This window comes from Microtus pennsylvanicus, chromosome 19 (genome assembly GCF_037038515.1).
Source record: "Microtus pennsylvanicus isolate mMicPen1 chromosome 19, mMicPen1.hap1, whole genome shotgun sequence".
In the NCBI taxonomy this organism is placed as follows: Eukaryota; Metazoa; Chordata; class Mammalia; order Rodentia; family Cricetidae; genus Microtus; species Microtus pennsylvanicus.
The window spans coordinates 23,423,922-23,445,980 of NC_134597.1; the positions used below are offsets into that span (position 1 = coordinate 23,423,922).

The following is a 22,059-nucleotide window of genomic DNA, read 5'->3' on the forward strand; positions in this document are numbered from 1 at the left end:
CTGAACACATGTAGTGTACATGAATACATGCAGACAAATACTTATACACATAAAATAAAAACTTTAAAAGAAACCAACACTATAAAAATGGTATTATTATCATGTTTTAATGGGTGAGGAAACAAAGACATTGAAAGGTACATAGTTTGCCAGGCGGTAGTGGTGCACACCTTTAATCCCTGTACTCAGGAGGTAGAGGCAGGCAGATCTCTGTGAGTTGGAGGCCAGCCTGGTCTAAAGAATGAGTTCCAGGACAGTCTCCAAAGCTACACAGAGAAACCCTGTCTCAACCTGCCCCCCAAAAGTATATAGTTTGCCTGCAGACGATAGCCCAGTAAGTGCTGGAGCTAACTTAAAGACCTGTAAGTCTTTACCAGTAATGGCGATGTGTCGTGTTGAATCTTCAGAACACAGGAGGGCTGAGTGGTGAGTGGATGGGGATGTAGACACGAGGGAGGCTCACGTCATGCTGTTGCGTTAGCATTGGCATCTCACGCTTGAAGAAGTGTGGAAGCATTCTCTTCTGACAAGATGTTTGAGGTAAACAACTTAGAAAGGAGGAAGGCATTTTGTGTCCTGGTTTCAGATGTTTGTCTGTGGTCATATGGCCACAGTGCTTTGGGCCTGTGGTGAGTGGCCAGACTTCCTGGCAGGAGTGCTTTTTGTTGTCTCATGGCAGTCAGGAAGCAAAGAAAGAGGAAGGGGCCAGGGTCCAATATCCCTTTTAAAGACACAGCCCCAATAGCCCAGTACCTTCTAATTAGTCCCCGGCTCTTAAAGCTTCCACTACTTCCTAATAGCACCGAAAGCAGCTGACCATAACCAGCCAAGGAGATCTGGGGCTTAACCATTCTAACCAGCCTCATAACTTAATAGACTGATCTTTGAACTCAGTAGATGGGAACTTTAGACTTTAATAACCAATAGCCATGTAACTAAAGATTCATGGCTACTTTTTCTTAAGGCCTCTGAGAAACTAAATGAATTAGAAATACTGACTGTTGGACCAAAATGTGTTGCTATTTCACAGTCCACTTTTTCCTTCAGTTTGTCTTGAGAATCCTCAGGTGATTTCCAAAGTCTAATATAGCCGTGGTGATAATCTTAGGAGACCCTTTCATTCATTGTCCTGTGCCTTATGACTCTACCACACAGTGACTTCTCTGATGCTAGTGCTTCTCTGGCTCTGGCCTCTAGAAACCCTAGCTTTCTGTCTTCTCAGCCCTGAGCACATGCTCACCCTGACTCTGGGTTAGCTGACATGATCTTGGAGGTTATGATCGCACTGTCAGGTCACCACTGGTTGGAACACAGCTGGTATACAGGGCATTTAGCTGTCCTTGGAGTTAAAGTGAGCTTCTCCTGAGCTGTTTTGATGTAGGTGGCTTCTGGAGCTGGTGTGGTTTGTTGGCATTGCTACTGCCTCACCTAAATGTTCTATAATCATGTGTAGTAGTATCACTCTTGCTCTGGTTGTAGAGGTCCTTCTAGAACCCATCGTAGTGATTTGTAATTCTATTGGAATCAAGTTCCTAATGGATACCTACCCTATATTATCTTAGATCTTACACAGTTCACGCCATTTAATACACCCTAAGTTCTTAGATTAATAGCCATTGTGTTTCATTTTAAAGACAGTACAGCAAGGGAGAGGGTAAAGTTGTAGCTTTGAAATGAAGTATATTTTCGTTAAAATATACAAAAAAGTTATAATGTTTGCACTGCCAAAGTGGTATACTTTCTTGGGTTTATTGCTAACCATAGTGTCCTTCAAAGTCATTTGCCCCCATGGTTTACCACTACCATAAAGGTAGTGGTAAATGATTGTTCACTCAGTCATTATGCAGGGAATATAAACAAAAGTATCTGGTAACTTGCTGGTTGTTGAAATGTGTAAATCTAAGGATTATGCTCCCCTTCAGCAATAACACAGACTTTGACCTTGTTTTGTTCTTGAAGACTCCATTATGATGTAGATCAGAATAGTTTATAAGTGATTCAGATCAAGCTGTGGAGAGTAGATCATGTGTTCCTGCAGAGGTGATACAATAAGGATTAAATACCTTTAAAAACCTCACCATGAAATAGGTCAGTAATATTAATCCTTATAAGATAATGTGCCAAATCCTATAAAATGGATATAAACATTTTGAATATATTGATTTATGCAAGTTGTCCCTAGCATACAGAATTTTAGAACTTATGTGATAGTTTCTTAGGCTCCTCCTACAAGCCAGGCACTGCAGTCAAGTCAGAGTTGGCTACACCCCTAGAAGTCTGCATCTAATGAGGAGTGAACACATGGATGCAGCCACTATGATGAAGAAGGCCAGGAATGGTGGTGTGGTCAAAGAATAATATTAAAGGAAAGAGACAGTCCTCATTTTAGGCGCGGTTCCGTGAGAACACTATTGTTCCAGCTGAATCTGGAGAGTCTGAAGGACTGGGGGTGAAGGAAGTAAAGGTATAAACTAAACACATTTGCTTTAGGAAATGTCGTGAGCAATGGCCTGAGGTGGGAAAGGACATGCACAGTGATGACATTATTTAAGAGATGACATTATTAATGGTAATTATGGCCTTAGTATATGTGCTCTTTCTAAAGTCCCCATCACACTGGGAGATTACTGTTTAACTTTCATTTTTGGGTTGGAAAACTGGTAGGATAGCAAGAATAAAGTGGCAGCATCTGGCTTCTCACCCATAGTTATCTGATTACAAAATCAGCTTGCTCATGGCTGCCATCTGTATTCCTCCCTCCACCGCAGGAAACAGCAGGTAATACAGCTCACCTGGTCTAGGCTGCTGGTCAGATATTGGAATTCTGCCTTCTCTGGCATCTTCCAACAGCTCTTCCTAAGTACTACAATGCTTTGCTCTGTTCCCATACCCACAGAATTCATTCTTTTAAGCTATGAAGGCCAGAGGTGAACAAGGCTGTAATAATAACTTTATTATGATTATTAGCTTCTATTAAATTATCCTCTACATCAGAAATTAACACTGGTGCTGGGCCAGCAAGATAGCTCACCAGGTAAAGGTGTTTGATGCACAAGCCTGGTGATCTGACGTCAAAACATGTCCTCTGCCCTCCACACATCTGCTTTGGCAACGCTTCTGTTCACATTCATCATGCAAATACATAACAACAATGAATATTTTTCCTTTACACAGCATCTCACTATGTAGCCCTGGCTGTCTTGGAACTCACTGTGTATGTAGATCAGACTGACCTCAGACTCACCGAGATCCACCTGCCTCCGTCTCCTGAGTGCTAGGATTATAGGCATGTGCCTCTTCGCTCAGCATTATTATTGCTGTTGTTACTGTTATTGTCACAGAGTCTCTGGTGGTTCCAGGTCCATGTTATTGGGCTTCCTATGGTAGGGACTGAATCTAACTAGGGCCTTGCACATGTTAGATAACTGCTTTACCATCTAGCAATACTCTCGGCCTTTTGTGGTACTCTTCCTGCTGTTGCTTTCTGGAACTGGCCTCATACTCACTATGGAGCTGAGAATAATCTTGAACTCATGATCATCTTGACTTCATCTCCTAACACTGGGATTACAGGAATGCACTGTCAGGCCTGTCATCTCCATGGTATTTTGCTCCTTCTCCAGGGTCTCACTATGTAGACCAAGTTGATCTCAAACTCTTTGTTTGATCCTCTGCCTTTGTTTCCAGAGTGCTGTGATTACATGCTTGACCTCTATGGTACTCTTTTTTTAATTAATTAAATTTATTAATTTATTTTACATCTGGACCAAAGTTTCCCTTCCTCCTCCTTTCCCTTTCCTTCCCCTTCCCCCCTCCCCACTTCAATCCACTCCTCTTCTGTTTCTGTTAAGAAGGAGGCAGGCCTCCCATGGGTATCAGCAAAGCATGGCATATCAAGTTGAAGTAGGACTAAGCTTCTGCCCCTTGTATTAAGGCTGGGCAAGGCAACCATGTATGAAGAATAGGTTCCCAGAAGCCAGCCAAAGCATTAGGGACAGCACCTGCTCCCACTACTAGGAGTCTCACAAGTAGACCAAGCTACACAACTAGGTCACACATATGTAGTGGACCTAGGTTGGTCCCATGCAGACTCCCTGGCTGTTGGTCCAGACTCTGAGCTTCTATGAGCCAGGTTAGTTGTTTCTGTGGTTCATTGTTACCTTATGATGTCCTTGATGTCCCTGGCTTGTACAGTCCTTCCTCCCGCTCTTCTACAGGGTTTCCTGAGCTCAGCCCAATGTTTAGCTGTGGGTCTACATCTGTTTCTATCAGTTGCTGGATGAACTCTCAGTAATGACAATTGGGCTAGGCACCAATCTATTAGGCATCATTACATTGACTTCCCCACCCCGCCCCCAATCCTGTTTGGTTCTATCCTAGGTCTCTGGGTCCTTGCGCTCCAGGCAGTGTCAGGGGTGGGCTCACTCTCATGAGATGGGTCTGAGGCTGGACAGTTATTGGTTGGTCACTCACACAATTTCTCCATGTCACCCTTATTCCCCCCCCCGCCCACATTTCCCACAGGCATGACAGACTATAGGTCTGTAAGTCAAAGGTTGTGTGGCTGGGTCAGCATCCCAACCCCTCCACTGGAAGCTATGAATCCACCATTGCTAAGAGTCTTAGCTGGGGTCATCCTTGTAGATTCCTGGGAGTTTCCCTTGTACCAGGTTTCTACCTTTCCAGTCATCTCTTTCAGTACTCTTCCCCTTCCATCTATCCCTCAGCCTGATCCCTCATATTCCCATCCCACCCAACCCAGTACACCCACAAGATCACTTCTATTTCCCATTTTCCATGAGATCCATGTGCCCCCCCCCTTGGGCCCTCCTTGTTACTTAGCCTTTGACAAAGTTCAAGAGACTTTCATGATAAAATTCTTGAAAAGAGCAGGGATACGAGGGACATACCTAAACATAAAGGCAATATACAGCAAGCTGATAGCCAACAAAGATTACATGGAGAGAAACTTAAAGTAATTCCTGTAAAATCAGGGACAGGAGAAGGCTCTCCACTCTCTCCATATCTATTCATTATAGTACTTGATGTTTTAGCAAAAGCAATAAGATAACTTAAGGAAATCAAGAGGATACAGATTGGAAAGGAAGATGTCAAAGTGTTGCTATTTGCATATGATATGATAATATACGTAAGTGACCCCAAACATTCTACCAGAGAACTCCTATAGTTGATAAACACCTTTAGGGATGTGGCTGAAGACAAAATTTACTCAAAAAAATCAGTAACCTTCTTATATACAAATGATAAACAGGCTAAGCAAAAAATCAGGGGCACAACACCCTTCACAACAGTCACAAATAATACAAAATACCGGCACTCTTATTGGATAACAACCTCTAGGAATAAACTAAGCAAATATGTGATTTTATAAACACACAGACACGCACACACACACATATACTGTTTCTCAGGTTACATTTTTTTCCAGATTTCAGAAGGGAGGACACTTACCTGTATGGGAGAACATAATACAGAGCAACTGAGATCCTTTCTACTTACATGGTTGCACGGGGTGGGGGACACTGTTGGCATCCTGTCTTCCTGATGCCAAAGCTGTGAGGAAAAATCAGCATTGGACTTGAGACGCTTTTCTGAAAACCCTGGGTCTCCTGTATGCCCATACTAGGGGTGGGGGTGGGTCCTGACTAGCTTCTGTGAAACATTTCAGTCTGCTTTGTGCTGTTTCTGCAACCAAGGCCCCTTAGACCTTCCTGTACATCCCACAGGGAGCCAGCAGAGGGAGCTGTGGTCCCAGAACTTTTTCAGCATTGCTTAGAAGTTTTGACTTTGTAAAAACCATCTTCCCTGGCTTCATCTGAACGTCCGATGCAATAAGAATTAAACTTGAGATAGGTGGTGGTGCCAGCCCCCTGGTGGGAGCAGACAGGGATCTTCTGTAGCTGTTCGAACTTGAAAGCCATAAGGAACTCTGATTTCAAGGAAACGCCTGTTTACTGTACTGATCCAAATCAGCAGCTCTCAAGAAAGGGGAGTGCCTCCTTGACCTCATCTTTATTGATCTTGGTATCAGCACTGCCAGTGACGTGTCTGAGGGGCGGGAGAAAATTAACCAGGGCCTTATACTCAGGGAAGAGGGCCAGCCTACAGCCTGTTGCTGCAGGAAGTCCCCACAGAGGAGTGGGCTGGAGCACCTGCAGGAGCTGCAGTACAGAGCTTTGCAGCGGCTGGGATTTTAAGTGGCAGGCAGAGGCTTTGAGGTTGGCTGTGAGAGATTTGCCAGGCGGCGGGCTCACAGTCTTGATTTGAACAGGAAGCTTCTGTGAAAAGAGATAACAGCTTCTTTTAACCCCCAACCTTCTGAATCACTAGGCTGGGGTATTCTTTGGGCCCTTAGGTAACCCTGGCCTTTCCAAACCGGCTTTCCCTTTTGCTTCAGGACATACCTTACCCAAGCCTGCACTATGGAGGAGAAGTGGGACGGTAATGAGGGCACCTCTGCTTTTCACATGCCCGATTGGATGGTGAGTTCTCCTGTCCTTTGTCCTGTCTGCTGTTTCTTGATAACAAAGGAGAACCTTTTTCTGACAGGCGACAAGGACCATCTGTGGGAAGCCACTGTTGAGATCTCTGCTGGGAAAAGTGTTACTCCTCTGATTAACTTCTTTGCACTGGGTCCCTCCTGCTTCTTAATTGCCAGGGAAGCTGAAGGCCTGTTCAGGGCCAAGCCTGGCTGCTTGGGTGGGCAGGGGCTGACGTATGTGACTGTACTACACAAATGGATTATTCTTCGATTGTTTTGTATTCTCTTTCAAGTTAACACTCAATTGTGCCTCGTGGCTGTGAAATAAGAAAGAATACGGGGAAAGGAGGACACAAACCTAGAACTTGTAAAAGTGTTGCATTCTCCAGTCTCTGAAGAAATTTAAGTGTTTCTCCCTCACCTGTCTATTTTTTTCTTTAGTCAGCTCTTCTTTGCATATTACTACAAGGCAAGAACTTTACTTCTTTTCATATAGTTCTCCCAAATACCATATTTGCCTGATAAATAGTTTTAGTAAAAGAATAATTAAGTTGATACTTGATGATAAGAACTAGCACATAAAACCAAATATCGTGGAGCATAGTGGCACCAATCTATCATCCTATACACTTGGGGCAGCAGCAAGAAGATCGGAAGTTCAAGGCCAGCCTCAGCTACATAATGAGTTTGAGGCTAACCTGGGCTCTAGCTGATCTGTCTCACAAACAAAAAATAGTGACAATAAATTGACTTTCTGGATTCGATTTCAAATGTTGATTTTGAAACCTTTTAAGTTGCATTTTGCTGTTGGTGGGGGTACATGTGCCACAGCATATAAGTGGGGGTCGGAGAACAGTCTACAGGAGTCAGTGCTCCCTCCCTGGAAATCAGGCAGGTTTAGCAGCAGGTGCCTCTATCTGTTCAAGGCCCTTAACTGTAGATTTGAAAACTCCTTAGTGTCCAAACTGGTTTCTTAAAACTTTAGTCTGACTTCTTGGACCCCCTGTCTATTCTTCCCTATTGTAAACTTGTTACACTTTTACAACATAGTGTGAGTTCTCTTTAGTGTTTGTAAAGTTAGGGACTTAAAATAACTATTAAAGCAATGTTTACATATATACCAGATCTAATAAAGGCTCAGCAGAGAATTCTGAGCATTGTTTTGTTACTATGTCATTTTTATAGAGGCTATTGCTGTTGTTTTTAAAATATTTTAGAGCATTGTGCTCATTTTAAAAATATTTGATGGAAAGAAATTCTATTCATCCATAAGATCCTTTCAAATGTAGTGATTTAGAGTACTGGAAATGACTTACTTAATTATTCTGGCTAGCTTTTTAATTCTTGTTTTAGTTTTGCTTCTTTGTTTTTGAATCTCCAGCTACTTAGTGCTAATAAGAGAGAGTAGGAAATTTGGTTTTATTACAGGAGGGACCGCAGTGAGGTGTGCTATTTTGTTGTTTCTGTGAAGGAGTCCTGCAGAAGACCCCTACTGAGCGTAACTGTGCTGCTGCAGATCAATACAGCTTACACTTTGTAAGGGACAGTCCTTGTTGTGCTCTGACGGTGGGCTGCCCCTGAGTCTGTATTCTTTTACCTTTTCTCTGTTTACGTGGACAGGAAAACAACCCTAAGGGTCTTAGGACTGCTGCCTAAGGCGTGCGACCTAGGGCTTCCTGGTGTGTGGAGGACATTTTAAATGTTTTAATGTATCTCTCTCACCTAGCCCTTTATTTCAAAAACTAGGAAAGTGCCTTTAATCAATACAAGAGCAGTGGGGAACCGTAGGGAGAGGCTTGTCTTCAGTAACACCAGTGGCTTGTTTGCTTTTTTTTCTTTGTCAAAGACTTTTGAAGCTTTCTTTCAGATACTGCACAAGTCATTAACTTCTGACCGGTCTGAAGGTGACCCTGCCAGCTGCTTAGCCAGCAGTTAGCCACTGTGTGCCTCTAGTGCTTGCCTATAGATTTCCAGACCTTATCTGCAAACTGCAGAAGTAACATTTAATTCCCAATAGAAACCTTCCACATGGGCCCAAAATATCAAGAAAGTTTTGGTAAATATCTGCCTTGCATTCATACTCTAATAGATAATGCACACATTAGTGTAATGAACTCACCAGTGTCGTGGCCTTGCTATCAAAGGACACAGAGGCCTCTCACAAGCCTTTTCTGGAAGAACACAGAGCTGAGTTGCATCCTCCCACCCAGCAGCCATTGTTAGTAATCACCACCAAAGTGGGTATGTGTGCCCTGGAACTGGTAACCAGTTCAGCCATATTCTTGGGTCTTTACATGAATTCTGGAGATTGAACTAAAATCAAATCCAGGCAAGAATACTTGCCTGTGGTTGCAGAAATACAAGCTAGGACATAGTATGAAGAACCCCAAGCTCAATAAATGACAAGTTAGACCATCTAGGTGACATTCCCAACAGTCACTGGAAACTCCTGCCAAAGCCTATTTTCATCTGAAGGATTTGCTTAGATTTATTCAGGCTGTTAAACTGCTGGGGAGTTGGAGAACTCATCCTATAAAGATTTATTAATATATTTTATCTTTCCTGATAAATCTTTATGCTCTCCTGTCAGATAAAATATCTTGTGTTGGATCTATGGAGATGACAATAACTGTTTTCACATTTTAATATTGTCTCCCATCCAACCTCTCTGTAGTGCTTGGTATTTTTCTATGTGAAACCTGGTTGCTTAACCTTCTGGAACATAGAGCCAGCTTGCTGCAGAATTCTTTGGGGCAAAAGTAATTCCTTTTATAAGTAAATTCTGTTTAGACTGTTCATTTGGCTTGGAAAGAGACGTCTTCAGGAATATTTGAACAATTTCTACTTGGCAATGAGACTAAAACTTTATGCTATCTCTTTTAGGATTATAGACATCTCTGTATTCTAGATTATGAATTTTTGCTTTAAAAGAATAAAAATAGGGCTGGAGAAATGGCTCAGAGGTTAAGAGCACTGGCTGCTCTTCCAGAGTTCCTGAGTTCAGTTCCCAGCAACCACATGGTAGCTAATAACCACCTATAATGAGATCTGGTGCCCTCTTCTGGTGTGTGTGCAGGCATGCAGGCTAAATAAATAAATAAATATTTTTAAAAAAGAATAGAAATATCAATACTTTAGGTTGTATATCATTATATACTCCTCAAAACCCTCTTATATCCTTATTTTATCAGCATACATTTGTGTGTGTGTGTGTGTGTATGTGTGTGTGTGTGGTGGTGGTGGTGTGTATGTAGATGTTGGAGAACAAACTTGGGTATTGTTTCTCGGTCACTGTCTATCTCTTTTTGAGACAGAGCCTCACTGTCCTGGAACTCACCAAGTAAGCTATGCTGGCTGACCAGCAAGCCCCAAGGATCTGCTTGTCTTTGCCTCTTAAGTGCTGGGATTAAAAACTTGAGCTACCAAACTGGCTCTCTTTACATGAATTCTGGAGATTGAACTGAGATCAAACTCTGGCAAGAATACTTGCCTACGACACCAAAGGTTGTAAGTTTTCTTCCCAGCATCACTACTTAAATAACACAACAAAACCACTTTGCTGTTTGTCAAATGAAGATAATAATGCTTACATCTCAGATTCTTATACATGGCCCAGCAAGTAAAGGTGCTTGATGTCGAGCTGATGGATCTGAGTGTAATACCCAGAGCCCACCTAGGAGAGAATTGACTCCCACAAGTGTCCTCTGACCACTACCCCTAACACAAAATAAATGCAATGGAAAATCTCTTCAAAGATTCTTGCATACACTAATGGAAGTAACACGGTGCACATTAGCATTCCTCTTCTCCCAGAGGAGTCACTGAACTCTCTTCAGTATGATCTTTTCTCTGGAAAGAAAGATTATCCTTGCAAAGCAAGCTATCATTTTGGCTTTTCTTGAACTCAACAAGCAGTTTTTCTGCTCTATCTTTTTTTCTTTCTCTTCTCTCTCATCAATTCATATTCCCACCCAAATCTGTAGCAGGCAATCTAGGGTAGCATTCCTCGGGTTCCTGTCAGAAATCATAATAAATAAGACGATTCTGTTTCTATTTGGCTGAATCTTTATTTTGCATGTAATAACTTTACTGTGATTCTGAGAACTCAGTGATAACATTCTCCTTTGTGATCACACCTTCCAGGAAACACATTTTTTTATTTTGTGTGTGTATGCATGTGTGTGTGCATGTGAGTATGGGTGTGTGAATTCCCCATATTGCATATGCACAGGAGACGTTAAGAGGGTGATGCTGGGTGTCTTTCATTGCTGTCCCAGAATCTTGGAAGCTTGCCATTTCCACTAGGCTGGCTGGCCTGTGAGCTCTCAGAGTCTGACTGTTTTCACGCCAAAGTGCTAGGGTAATGAGTACATGCAAGCCAGGCCCAACATTTTACATTAGTACTGAGAATTTCAGTTCAAGTCCCCATGCTTGCAAAACAAGGACTCCTAACCCACTGAGCCATCTCTTTAACGCCAAAATATGCTTTTTTTTTTTTAATAAGGAAAAAGTGAACTGGTCACTCAATACTAAATAAGCATCAGTCTTGAGTTAAAACTGGGTACTGAATGTAAAAAATCTGTATAGAAAATATGCAAACTTGGGCACGGTGGTACCTCTGGAAGGCTAAGGAAGGAAGATCTCTAATTCCAGGGCCAGTATGGGCTGCATTGTGAGACTCTGTGTCCAAATAAGTAAATAAGTAAATAAATAGATAAATAAATATGCAATTAAGTATTAAGGAAAGAATCGAGAGTAAAAAAAAATGAGAAAATTGATTTCCTTGGTGACAGAGCTGAATCTAGTGTCCTCTGCCTGGCTAACTCAAGGGCAGTGTATATATAGAATACGGCTCCTGACCACTTAATACCATTAATGTTTTTTCTTCTCTTAATAAATTCCCTGATTGTTTCAGTGGCTCTGTAGTTAATTTTTTTTTTTCTAATGAGATGAAGCTAACTAAAATCATCTGACATAGAAAAGGAGGAGGTAAAGTTAAAAGGGAACCTAATTAGCAAGTTAATTATAGCAGGAAGAGTGCACGGGTCATATAAATAAGTCATTGATGTATGCATGTATGTTGGGCGTTGTCTAGAGACTTGTTAAGGTTTGGAGGTCAGAGGAGCTGTGTAATAATGTGTTAGGAAAAATAACAATAAAAGCAAAACATCCAGACTTAGGAATGGCTGATGAGCCTCTAGCAGAGCTGCTTTATTAAATCCTACCGTACGGCTGCAAGGGTTGCTGGAGCTGCTTCAGAGATAGCCACCCCCCTGAAAAGAGAAAAAAAAAATAGTAACGAGCTGGAACCAGAGCCAACAGAATTGCTGATGAAGAAAGTTTCAAAGCCAGACCACAAGGGTCCTTGGACCAAAGAGGTGGCCTACTGCCGGTAATGTCACAGTCTACTGGCTGGTAGTGCGTCAGTATGCTGAGCAGCAAGAAGAAATACATTGTCAATAGCAGCTCTGGGATTAAAGCCCAGGTGAGGCTACGCTCCTGTTTGCCAGTCTTGCTGCTGCTGCGGCCATTACTGTCCAAGGCAAGCTGCTTGTACTCTCCTTCCCCTCCTGTCCGGCCTTCAACCTTCCCTCCGGCCTGTGGTGAGCTACCCAGTTCTACCGGCTTTTTTCCTCCCTTGCCTTGTTAGGCAGTGCTGAGGTGGGAGAGGAGAGGTACCTGCAAGGACTCTGGTTTCTGACAAGGTAGGAAAGTCAGGTAAATGTTGATAGATTCTGCCAAAGTCCCTTACTGGCCCGGCAGGTCATTGTTTTGCAGCAGAGATGCCTCATTTAATTCAGGTTTGGTTATCAGTGAAAAGGAAACATTTATTGGGAAATTGTATAGCTTACTATTTTAAGTAGTTTCTCACTAATATTCTTGTATATTAAAAACACAGGAGGGGGGCCTTGAATTTGGTGAGAATTTAGCAAGACTTGTTTTCTGTGTACAGCCTATTTCTTTAGTGCCCAAAGAGATGAAGTTGGTGAAGGGAACCACAACTGAAAGACTATATAGGACAAGGCTCAGGGGTAACTCAGAGGAAGTGACTGGCCCCCTCTAGTGGTGGATATGTACACATGCGTGTATGTGCGCACACACATGTGGCTGATATGTCAGTGTGTGTGGCTATCTTAGGGAGGAGGTTGTGTTGCATATCTAAGGTTATCTTTTAGGCTTTTTTTTTCTTTTAAGGGAGGCACAGCTGAAGACACTGCCTTATTGTGGTCTTTGGAAAGACATTTATCCGTTTTCCTTGATGGGCCTCTGAAGAATGAGGCATGCAATTATCTTGCACTTCTCCACCTTTCTTTTGCCAGTTTTTCTAACCCTTAAAATTACACTATGCAGACTTAATGCTTACTCCTATTCCGTCAAATACAGACCATGAAGCTGGAATAAACTCCTCCAGGCTCCTTGATTCAGCATATGATTGGGCCCATAGGATATGGCAGGTGTCTGTCTGTGCCGGAGAATATAAGGGTGAATAAAACTCACCCCTAAGGAGTCTGTAATCCATAGGCTTACAGAATATAGAAAGGAAGACCATGTGTTGAATGCTGTGCTAGAAGTACATAAAGATTCATGGACCTCCCATTGGAGCACATAAAAAAGGGCACTTTATCCTTTTTGGAATAAATTGGTACTTTAGCAGAATAATCAAACCTGTCCCTTTGCATTTTGCAATGAGCGCCTAACCCAATGAATAGCCCTATTACAATGAAAACTGTGTGCAAACTCGAAAGCATTGTGCAGGCTTTGTTTACCTATTTTTGTTGTAGCTGTGGAAATGCTGTACATTTCCCAGCGGCAGGGAGGACTAAGCTTTCATTTTGGCGTTGGTCCCCTTGTCGCAGTGCTCAGTGACTCAGGAGTTACCTCAAAGCGCAGGATGTGCAGCCACTGATTTCCTTCTGATCTCTGCCCGAGGAAGAGCCGTTTGTTTATCATAAAAGTTAGAATCAGTTGTCAGGTCTTTGATTCTTTTCTCTACGCCACTCTGGATCCAGAAGAATCATCTAAGCACCTGTGTAAATGGTCAGTTAGTAAAAACTTATTAATAAAGTAAGTGATAGGACCTTTGATTATTAAAGCAGCAGCAGCAACCACCAACTGTAGGAAACATAGATAAAAAATGTCATAGATAAAAACAAGAAAGTCGCTATCAGATAATTTTTTAAATATAACCTACAGCATGTGATCTGAGTATATAATCTGATTATATAATCAGTCCAATCATCCACTCATTCCACATCTGTAGTCGTTATTAATAATCAAGCTTATGGCTTTTAAAGTATTTTATGATACTAAACATTAAAAATTATTTTATTTATTGGTATCTAAAAAGCTAACATATCTTAGAAAATCTTTTGCAAATTAAAGTGGTTATTTGCTGTAGGGGAGGGGAAGTTAGTGAGTTGATCTCATGCTGTGTTTCACAGACAATGAACTGTCTCATTTAACCCTCTCCAAAACCTGGGTACTTTTATTTCTGTTGCATTTAAGGGAAAATGAAGTTCACCAAAAAAAAAAAAAATCACCTTGACCAACATCACAAAGCTTATGAATAATGGCATAGCCAGGATTTCAGTGAAAATGTAGACTGTTCTGTCTGAATAAAAAAACCTTCTTTAAAATTAGCATACCACACTGAGAAGCTTAAAGTCAAGGCAAGTCCGTCTGTTTTTTTGTACCTTGCTGTTTTCTCATCCTGATATGTGGATGCACAGAGAATGCCAAAGGTTTCTTTTTCCAGCTTTGCATTTTCAGTGAGGCAATAGCAAGTGTTTCTGAGTATGACTTACCTTCCTAAAAATGTCATCTAAGCTTCATACTGCTCATGTCTGTGTCACAGTTATAGTGTACAAAGTATGCAGTCAGTAAATCAAAGACTTAAATTTGATAAAATTGGGAGAAAAATGAAAAATTATTCTTCTTTCCAAAACAGTCCTTTTTGTTTGTTTGTTTGTTTCATTGCTTTTGGAGACAAGGGTTTTTTCACTGTGCGTCCCAAGCTAGCTTTGAACTTACTGTGTTTCTTCTGCCTTGACTACCTGAGTGCTGGGATTACAGGGGTATATTACCTTACTTAGCTCCAAAGAAGTCATCTTCTCCATCCCCTCCCCAGTACTAGGGATTCATTCCAGGGCTTTTGGCATGGTAAAAAACACTCTATACTTCAGCTATATTCCCAACTTTTTTTTTCTTTTTTCTTTTTTTTTGGATTTTTCGAGACAGGGTTTCTCCATAGCTTTTGGTTCCTGTCCTGAAACTAGCTCTTGTAGACCAGGCTGGCCTCGAACTCCCAGAGATCCGCCTGCCTCTGCCTCCCGAGTGCTGGGATTAAAGGTGTGCGCCACCACCGCCCCGCTTATTCCCAATTTTTTTAAGAGGAAGGAGGGGACAGAGTTTTGGCTCAAACTCCCATGTAATTGAACATGACTTTGAACTTCTGATTCTCCTGCCTCCACCTCCAAAGGCTGGATTTACAGGGCTGTGCCACTAGTCCCAACTTATTCAGTACTAGAGACTATACCAGGGTCTTGATGCATTCAAGGAAAGAATGCTACCAACTGAGCCACATCCTTTGCCCCCAAATATGGGCTTATTTAAGTAAATAAACTAAAGTGAAGGTAACATTCTGTAATAATACAAGCTGTGAATAAATTGCTTCCTCAAAATCGAAGTATGTTTTCTTCATATATAATGCGGTTGTTTGCATGAGAACAGCCCCAAAGGCGCATATACTTGAATGCTTAGTCATCAGAGATGACTGTTTGAGGATAGCCGGGGGAAGTATGTCACTGTGGGTGGGCTTTCAGGTTTCAAAATCCCATGGTAGGCCCAGTTCTCTCTTCCTGTGGATCAGGATGTGGCTCTTAGCTACTACTCCAGTGTCTGCCTGCATGCTACCATGCTCCCCACGATGATGGTGATAGATGAAACCTCCAAAACTGAAAGCAAACCCCCAGTTAAGTGCTTTCTCTTAGAAGAGTTGCCTTGGACATGGTGTCTCTTCACAGCAGTAGAACAGTGACTAAGATATGTAACTAAAGTTCTTTTCCTTCTATAACAAGGGTTCCTTTTCTTAGCAGATCCAGTTTGCTGACCAGAAGCAGGAATTCAACAAGCGTCCTACCAAAATTGGGCGTCGATCTCTGTCTCGTTCCATCTCTCAGTCATCTACTGACAGCTATAGCTCAGGTGAGTGCAAAGCTGCCACAACCTCCCTGTCAAGGTTATTTGGTATCCAACCAACATTCCATCTATCTAAGGCCAAGCATTCTTGATGATATAAGCCTTGAAAAATTACTTTGAATTAACATTTAAACCAAAAATTCTGGGTGGAATCCTGGATCTCTTGGGAACTCCGGGTTTTATTGAAGTCTCAATTTTTGACAGAGGCAGAAAAGGGTGATGAAGGCACCCTTTAATTCCTCAGGAGCACATAGTTCACCAATGGCCTTCACTCAGTGACATATAGAAAGAATTCACTATTTTTTTCCATTCTTAAAAAGGGGGGGTGGTGGTATGAGCATGGGATGGTTCTGTGGTACTACAGAGTAGGTACCAGTCCTGGTATTCTCCCTCCATCCCAGGGCTTTTTGTTTGCTAAGAAAGCACTCCACACTTTAGCTATACCCCCAACATTTTTTTTGCAGGGGAACGATGAGGACAGGGTTTCACCTCAAACTCTCTCTATGTAGTTGAAAATGACCTTGAACTTCTGATTTTCTTAATTGCCCCAAGAAACAAGATGCTGTAGCTATTTGAAGTAAGTGGGCACTTTGCCTTCTCCTCAGAGCTTTGACATTGTATTGCTTATCCCTTCTTCCGTTAAGGGCTATCGTCACTTAATGTCAGATGAGTTATTACTTACATAGGACCCCTTGAGGGTAAAAGCTGTTTGTAAACACAGCAGAGCCCAGTCTGAGTCTGATCTAATGTGGGGCTGTTTTTACTTTGCTCCTCTGCTGGAATGTGGTAGGGAGCCAAGAGTTTGCCCTGGTTGCTTTTTGTTTGTTTGTTTGGTTTGGTTTGGGTTTGTTTGTTTGTTTGTGATAGGATTTCTCTGTTTAGCTAGCTGTCCTGGAACTTGCTTTGTAGACCAGGCTGGCTTCAAACTCGCTGAGATCCACATGCCTCTGGTTCCCACATGCTGGGACTAAAGACATGCACTACCATCTCGCAACAAAATCTCAGTTCCTTTTCGCAGTTGGCTAAGACCCTTCTCCAACTGCTTTTTTTAAATTATTTTTATCTTACTTTTTAGTGTATATGAGTACTTTATCTGTATGGCTTGTGTGCCAGAAGAGGCACCAGATCCCATAATAGATGGTTGTGGGTCACCATGTGGTTGCTGGGAATTGAACTCAGGACCTCTGGAAGAGCAGCCAGTGAGCCATCCATCACTGAGCCATCTCTTCAGCCCTGCCCTGGTTACTTCTTAACACTGTAAATAGTAATACTCCTTACAACACTTGTATTTTTTTTTTTTTTTGAGGCAGGATTTCTCTCTGTAGCTTTGACTATCCCAGAACTTACTCTGTTAACCAGGCTGGCCTTGAACTCTCAGAGATCCACCTGCCTCTGCCTCCCAAGGGCTGAGATTAAAAGAGTGCACCACCACTGCCCAACTAGAAAACTTGTATTGTGATTAATTGTATTCATTTGTCATACCAGTAAGGAAGGAATTCTTATTGTGTACAGTTAATAAATGGTTAGTTGGGAAACATTAGGTTGGGTGGGTTGTTGTTAAACATTTACATGTCTGTGTTTACTTTCCGTCCACAACAGTTCCAACACTGTGTGATATAAATATCTATGGTATTTATCTGAAGACTGGGAAATTGATACTCATCTTCTTATTCTACTGAAGTAAATATGCTGAAAATTTGTGAACTAGTTCATTTAACTCTGGAAGCCATAATGTGAAAATGAATTGTGAAATAGTCTGTAACATTTTAAGACATGTGTTTGGCATGATCTAAAGATCAGTACTAACTAATAATGATTTAAAAATTTAACTCCAGCTCAATCTCTTCCCTACACAACCAGAACTGTACATCTGTGTTCCTGAAAGGAAACCAATGCTTACCTTCCCCAAAAAAGCCTCTTACGTAGAGAGGACACTTTAAAAATACTGTATGCCTAAACAAATGTGGGTGATCCCTTGCTTTCCGAGTAAGCATGCAGTTCTTGTATATAGATTATTGACGAGTGATGTTAACTGGTCTTGTCCTAATAATTTGGACCTTGTAGACTGAACTATATGAAGTTGTCATCTTACTGGCTAATTTTATGTCAACTTGGCAGGCTCGAGTTACCAGAGGAGGGAATCCCAATTGAGAAAATGCCTGCGTAAGATCAAGCTGTAGGCAAGCCTGTAGTCCATTCTCTTAATTGGTGATTGAAGGGGGAAGGCCCAGCCCATTGTGGGTTGGGCATAAGAAAGCAGGCTGAGCAAGCCAGTAAGTAGGCAGCACCGGTTTATGGCCTCTGCATCATCAGCTCCTGGCTCCAGGATCCAGCCCTGTTAGAGTTCCTACCTGACTTCCTTTGATGCTGAAGAGATGTGGAAGAGTAAGACAAATAAACCCCTTCCTCTCTAACTCACTCTGGGTCATGGTGTCTCATCACAGCAATAGTCACCCTCTTAGGGTGTCTTACACCATCTTGATTTATGTTTTAAAATTAGCATATGTGTTTTTGTTTTATACCTCTCTATATGCATGCACAAATACAGATATTTAATCCATGAGCATGAGTGCCTGGCCTGTCTCTATCACAGGTGTGTCTGTATCACAGGTGTGTCTCTAGCAGATCATACAATATTTGGATCATAGTAGATGCTAATATTTGCTATGAGGATGACAGTAAGCTGAGGGAAGATGATCCAGAGATGGCCTTTGCAAACCCGACCTACATTTGCCCTAATCTCAATCCACAAAGAGAATGTTGCACAGGGAGAGAATCTCCCACCGGAACCAGTATATGCCTAGCAGGCTCATATTGGCAAAACCAATGGTTTTATAAGTCAAGAGTTATCAGTCTGATATATCCATTGAATGATATTAGTTCATGAACAAGGAATCAAAATGATAGATACTGGAAACCCAGTTGCTGGGTTCCTTTGCCATTGATGCTATAAGCCAAACCAAACTGAATTGATAAATTGGGTTTAGTGAACAAAGCAAAGCAACTCCTGGTTGACCCTTGGGAAGGCAGAGGAAGAATCACATGGCTGCTGGGTGGTGGTGGCGCACGCCTTTAATCCCAGCACTCGGGAGGCAGAGGCAGGCGGATCTCTGTGAGTTCGAGACCAGCCTGGTCTACAAGAGCTAGTTCCAGGACAGGCTCCAAAACCACAGAGAAACCCTGACTCGAAAAACCAAAAAAAAAAAAAAAAAAAAGAATCACATGGCAAATATGGCTAAGGTCTTATATAGCCTATAGGCATGGTCTTGAGCAGCCCCAGGGAAGGGCTGACTTTTGGTGGGCTTTCTCAGGGGTGGGGTTTGAAATGAGAGGCCAGACTCTTTGGGTATAGGGTGCTGGCTCAAGTCTAGCTACTTCCTACAGGCATGGGACAACGTGGGGAAGTGGAATTGGGAGTTGGTCGGATCACCTTCAGTGGAAGGTGTGGGTGAAGGAGCATTTATTTGGTTAACTGCCATTCTGAAGACCCCAGGCATCTATTTCTTAAGGGAGCGGAGAAGGCAGGTTATTAGGAGAAAAAAAAGATTATTAACACCTACCCTATGACCGGGGCTAGCCATGAGAAAAAGAATGAAACAGAGATATGCCCTGATTGTAAAGAAGAGACAAGGATGAATGAGCCAGATGAAAGAGTAGATATGCCCTTGACCCTGGAGAGGTAATACCAGCGTTGATGTCCCAGGAGCTCAGGGAAAATGGCATGACAAACCAAGGGATGATGTGTTCCAGGAGTACAGGAGCCATGGTATCTGCGGTTCCCTGGAGTTGGGAGTACATCCATCCTGTAAAGGTGTTGATAAGAGTTAAAAGATAAGGGAGCCCTTTTATGACTGGGCATGTGGGTGAAGTCAACCTGTCTTGAAACACCCTGATTTTGGAGACAAAAGTAGAGATATGATCTGGTGGATGCTGGAATTGTCATCTGTGTGAGTGTGACATCCCTGGCAAATGTCCATCTGGCCTCATAGAGAGCATTTAAATGGTGGGGTCACCTGGCTTATCTAGTTATTTATTTCCTGATTAGCTTAAACCCTTATATAATCTCTAGTACTTAAATATTTTACTTAGAAATAAAATTCACTGTTTTTATTGTGATATTCTGCTAACCCAGTTATGCTCATCTGAATACATTTTAGATTGTGTTTTCAGAAATATTGTCTATGCGTGTAGTATTCATATTTTCTGGCCTAATTTCTAGAAAGTATGATTCCCGTGAACTCAGTACTTTTTTTTATCTTATTTGTTTACTTATAATTTTTTTCAGGACAGTCTCTCTGCATGCCCTAGCTATCTTAGAACTTACCATGTAGATAAGGCTGGCCTTAAACTCATAGAGATCTGCCCATTTCTGCCTCCTGGCAGCATTTATTAAATGTAAAACCTCCTAAGCAAAAAAAGAAAAAAGTTCTAAAAGAAAGTAAAAAGAACCACTTTTCTTCCAATTTAGACCATTCTTGGTGGTATGTCCATGAAAACGTTATCTTTACGATGAGCAGATGGTTTCAGATGGGAAGGAATGAAGCCTTGCACTTGTAATTGGCACTTAGGAATTTTGAGAGATTTTCAAGATTTTTTTCCAAATAATAAAATTTTGTTTGTGTTGGGCTGCTAACGTAACTTCTCACATTTTCTTAAGTCCTTCATCAGTACAATTCTTTCAAACACAGGTCCTGACTGTTATTTCCATTAACAAATAAGCAGATTGGGCCCAAGAGGAGCTTCCTAGCTTTAATTAATTTAATAGGCCTAACTCAATTGGACTTCTAACTGCTTGCCTCCTAACAAGCTCCCACAGCCTCTCAGGTGCTAGGAAATAACTTAGGTAAGTCAGGCGCGGGCATAGAACAAGTGTGCCTATGTGCAGCGGGATCAGTTGTGGATTAGTGATTCAGGTTATGCTTTGGTTCCTGAAAATGAAACGAGACCACCCTGTAATAAAGTTACATTGTAATTTTTAGGTAATAATCTTTTCTGCCTAAAAACTGAAACGTTTTGGATATGATCTCATTTCCTCTTAAGATTTCTTTTTACTGGTAGTTAAGTGAAAGGCTGAGCTTGTGGAGAGGAGGCATCTCTTATATCCCCATTTTATCTTAGGACAATTGAAAACTGGTCATTTAGTAGACGAGGAACGGCACTGCATCTGAGGTCCTGTCCTGCAGTGGGCAATTGTTTTCCTTTTTGGAAGCAGCCGTGCTCACCACTGGGCCACCAATACTGCACCACTTGCTCATTGTTAGAAACTGGGCTTCGGGGTATGTTGATGGTTACAAATGTTTGGAGAGACTGTTCAAAATGTAGTAGCGGGCAAATTTAAGGCCCGCGTGTGCTATATAGAGAGTTCCAGGCCAGTCTGGACTACATAGCATGCATTATCACAAAATGAGTATGCTCAAAACTAAATACATGCATGCCACCACATTAGTTGAGTAAAATTTCCACCATGTTCACAGAAACCCTTCTCTTGACATGGGTGTGTCACTGTTGGAGTCACATGTTAGTGCAGTGTAGACAGTTGCTGCTTTTTGTGCTTACCAACCAGAGGTCTATATAAAAGACTTTAGGAAAAACCTTTTGGCTCAGGAAAAAAAGGTAATAGCTGATGACTATTAAGAAGGTAAGGCCTTAGATCTCTGCATCTGCTTCCATCAGTTGCTGGATGAAGGTTCTGTGGTGACATTTAAGATAGCCATCAATCTGAGTACAGGGCAAGGCCATTTCAGGCACCCTCTCCACTATTGCTTAGGGTCTTAGCTGAGTCATCCTTGTAGATTCCTGGGAATTTCCCTAGTGCCAGATTTCTTGCTAACCCCATAATGGTTCCCTCAATCAAGGTACCTCTTTCCTTGCTCTCCCTCTCTGTCCTTCCCCCATCTTGGCCATCCAGTTCCCTCCCCACTCCCCTTTCAGCCCCCCCCCAACCACCATGCTCCCAATTTTCTCAGGAGTTCTTGTCTATTTCCCCTTCCCAGGGTTCTTAGGATTCTCCTTGTTACCTAACTTCTCTAGGGTCATGGACTATAGGCTGGTTTTCCTTTGCTTTATGTCTGATATCTACTTATGAGTGAGTACATACACTGTTTGTCTTTCTGGGTGTGGGTTACCTCACTCAGGAAGCAAATGCAGAGATCCACAGCTAGCATTGGCTGGGCTCCCGGAGTCCAGTCGAAGAGAGGGAGGAGCGATAATATGAGCAATGGAGTCAAGACCATGATGGGGATACCCACAAAAACAGCTGACCTAAGTTAGTGGAACCTCACTGAGGCCCAAACTAGGCCCTCTGAATGTGGGTGACAGTTGTGTGGCTGGGGCAGTCTGTGGGGACACTGGCAGTGGGA

General features: G+C 42.2%; 1 protein-coding gene across 8 annotated transcripts in view; it reads left to right on the plus strand.

Annotated features, from left to right (window-relative positions):
* Positions 1–22,059, plus strand: part of Ahcyl2 (adenosylhomocysteinase like 2) — a 156,509-nt gene that overhangs the window by 83,711 nt on the left and 50,739 nt on the right. The window contains exons 1-3 of one of the 8 annotated variants that reach the window (XM_075953909.1): positions 6,111–6,246; positions 6,418–6,503; positions 15,595–15,706. In XM_075953909.1, coding sequence (XP_075810024.1) covers positions 6,444–6,503; positions 15,595–15,706 — 172 coding nt within the window. In that variant the 5' untranslated portion in view covers positions 6,111–6,246; positions 6,418–6,443. Of the gene's footprint in view, positions 1–6,110; positions 6,504–15,594; positions 15,707–22,059 lie in introns of those variants that run through there. The other 7 variants (XM_075953912.1, XM_075953908.1, XM_075953911.1 and 4 more) reach the window with 7 other exon arrangements.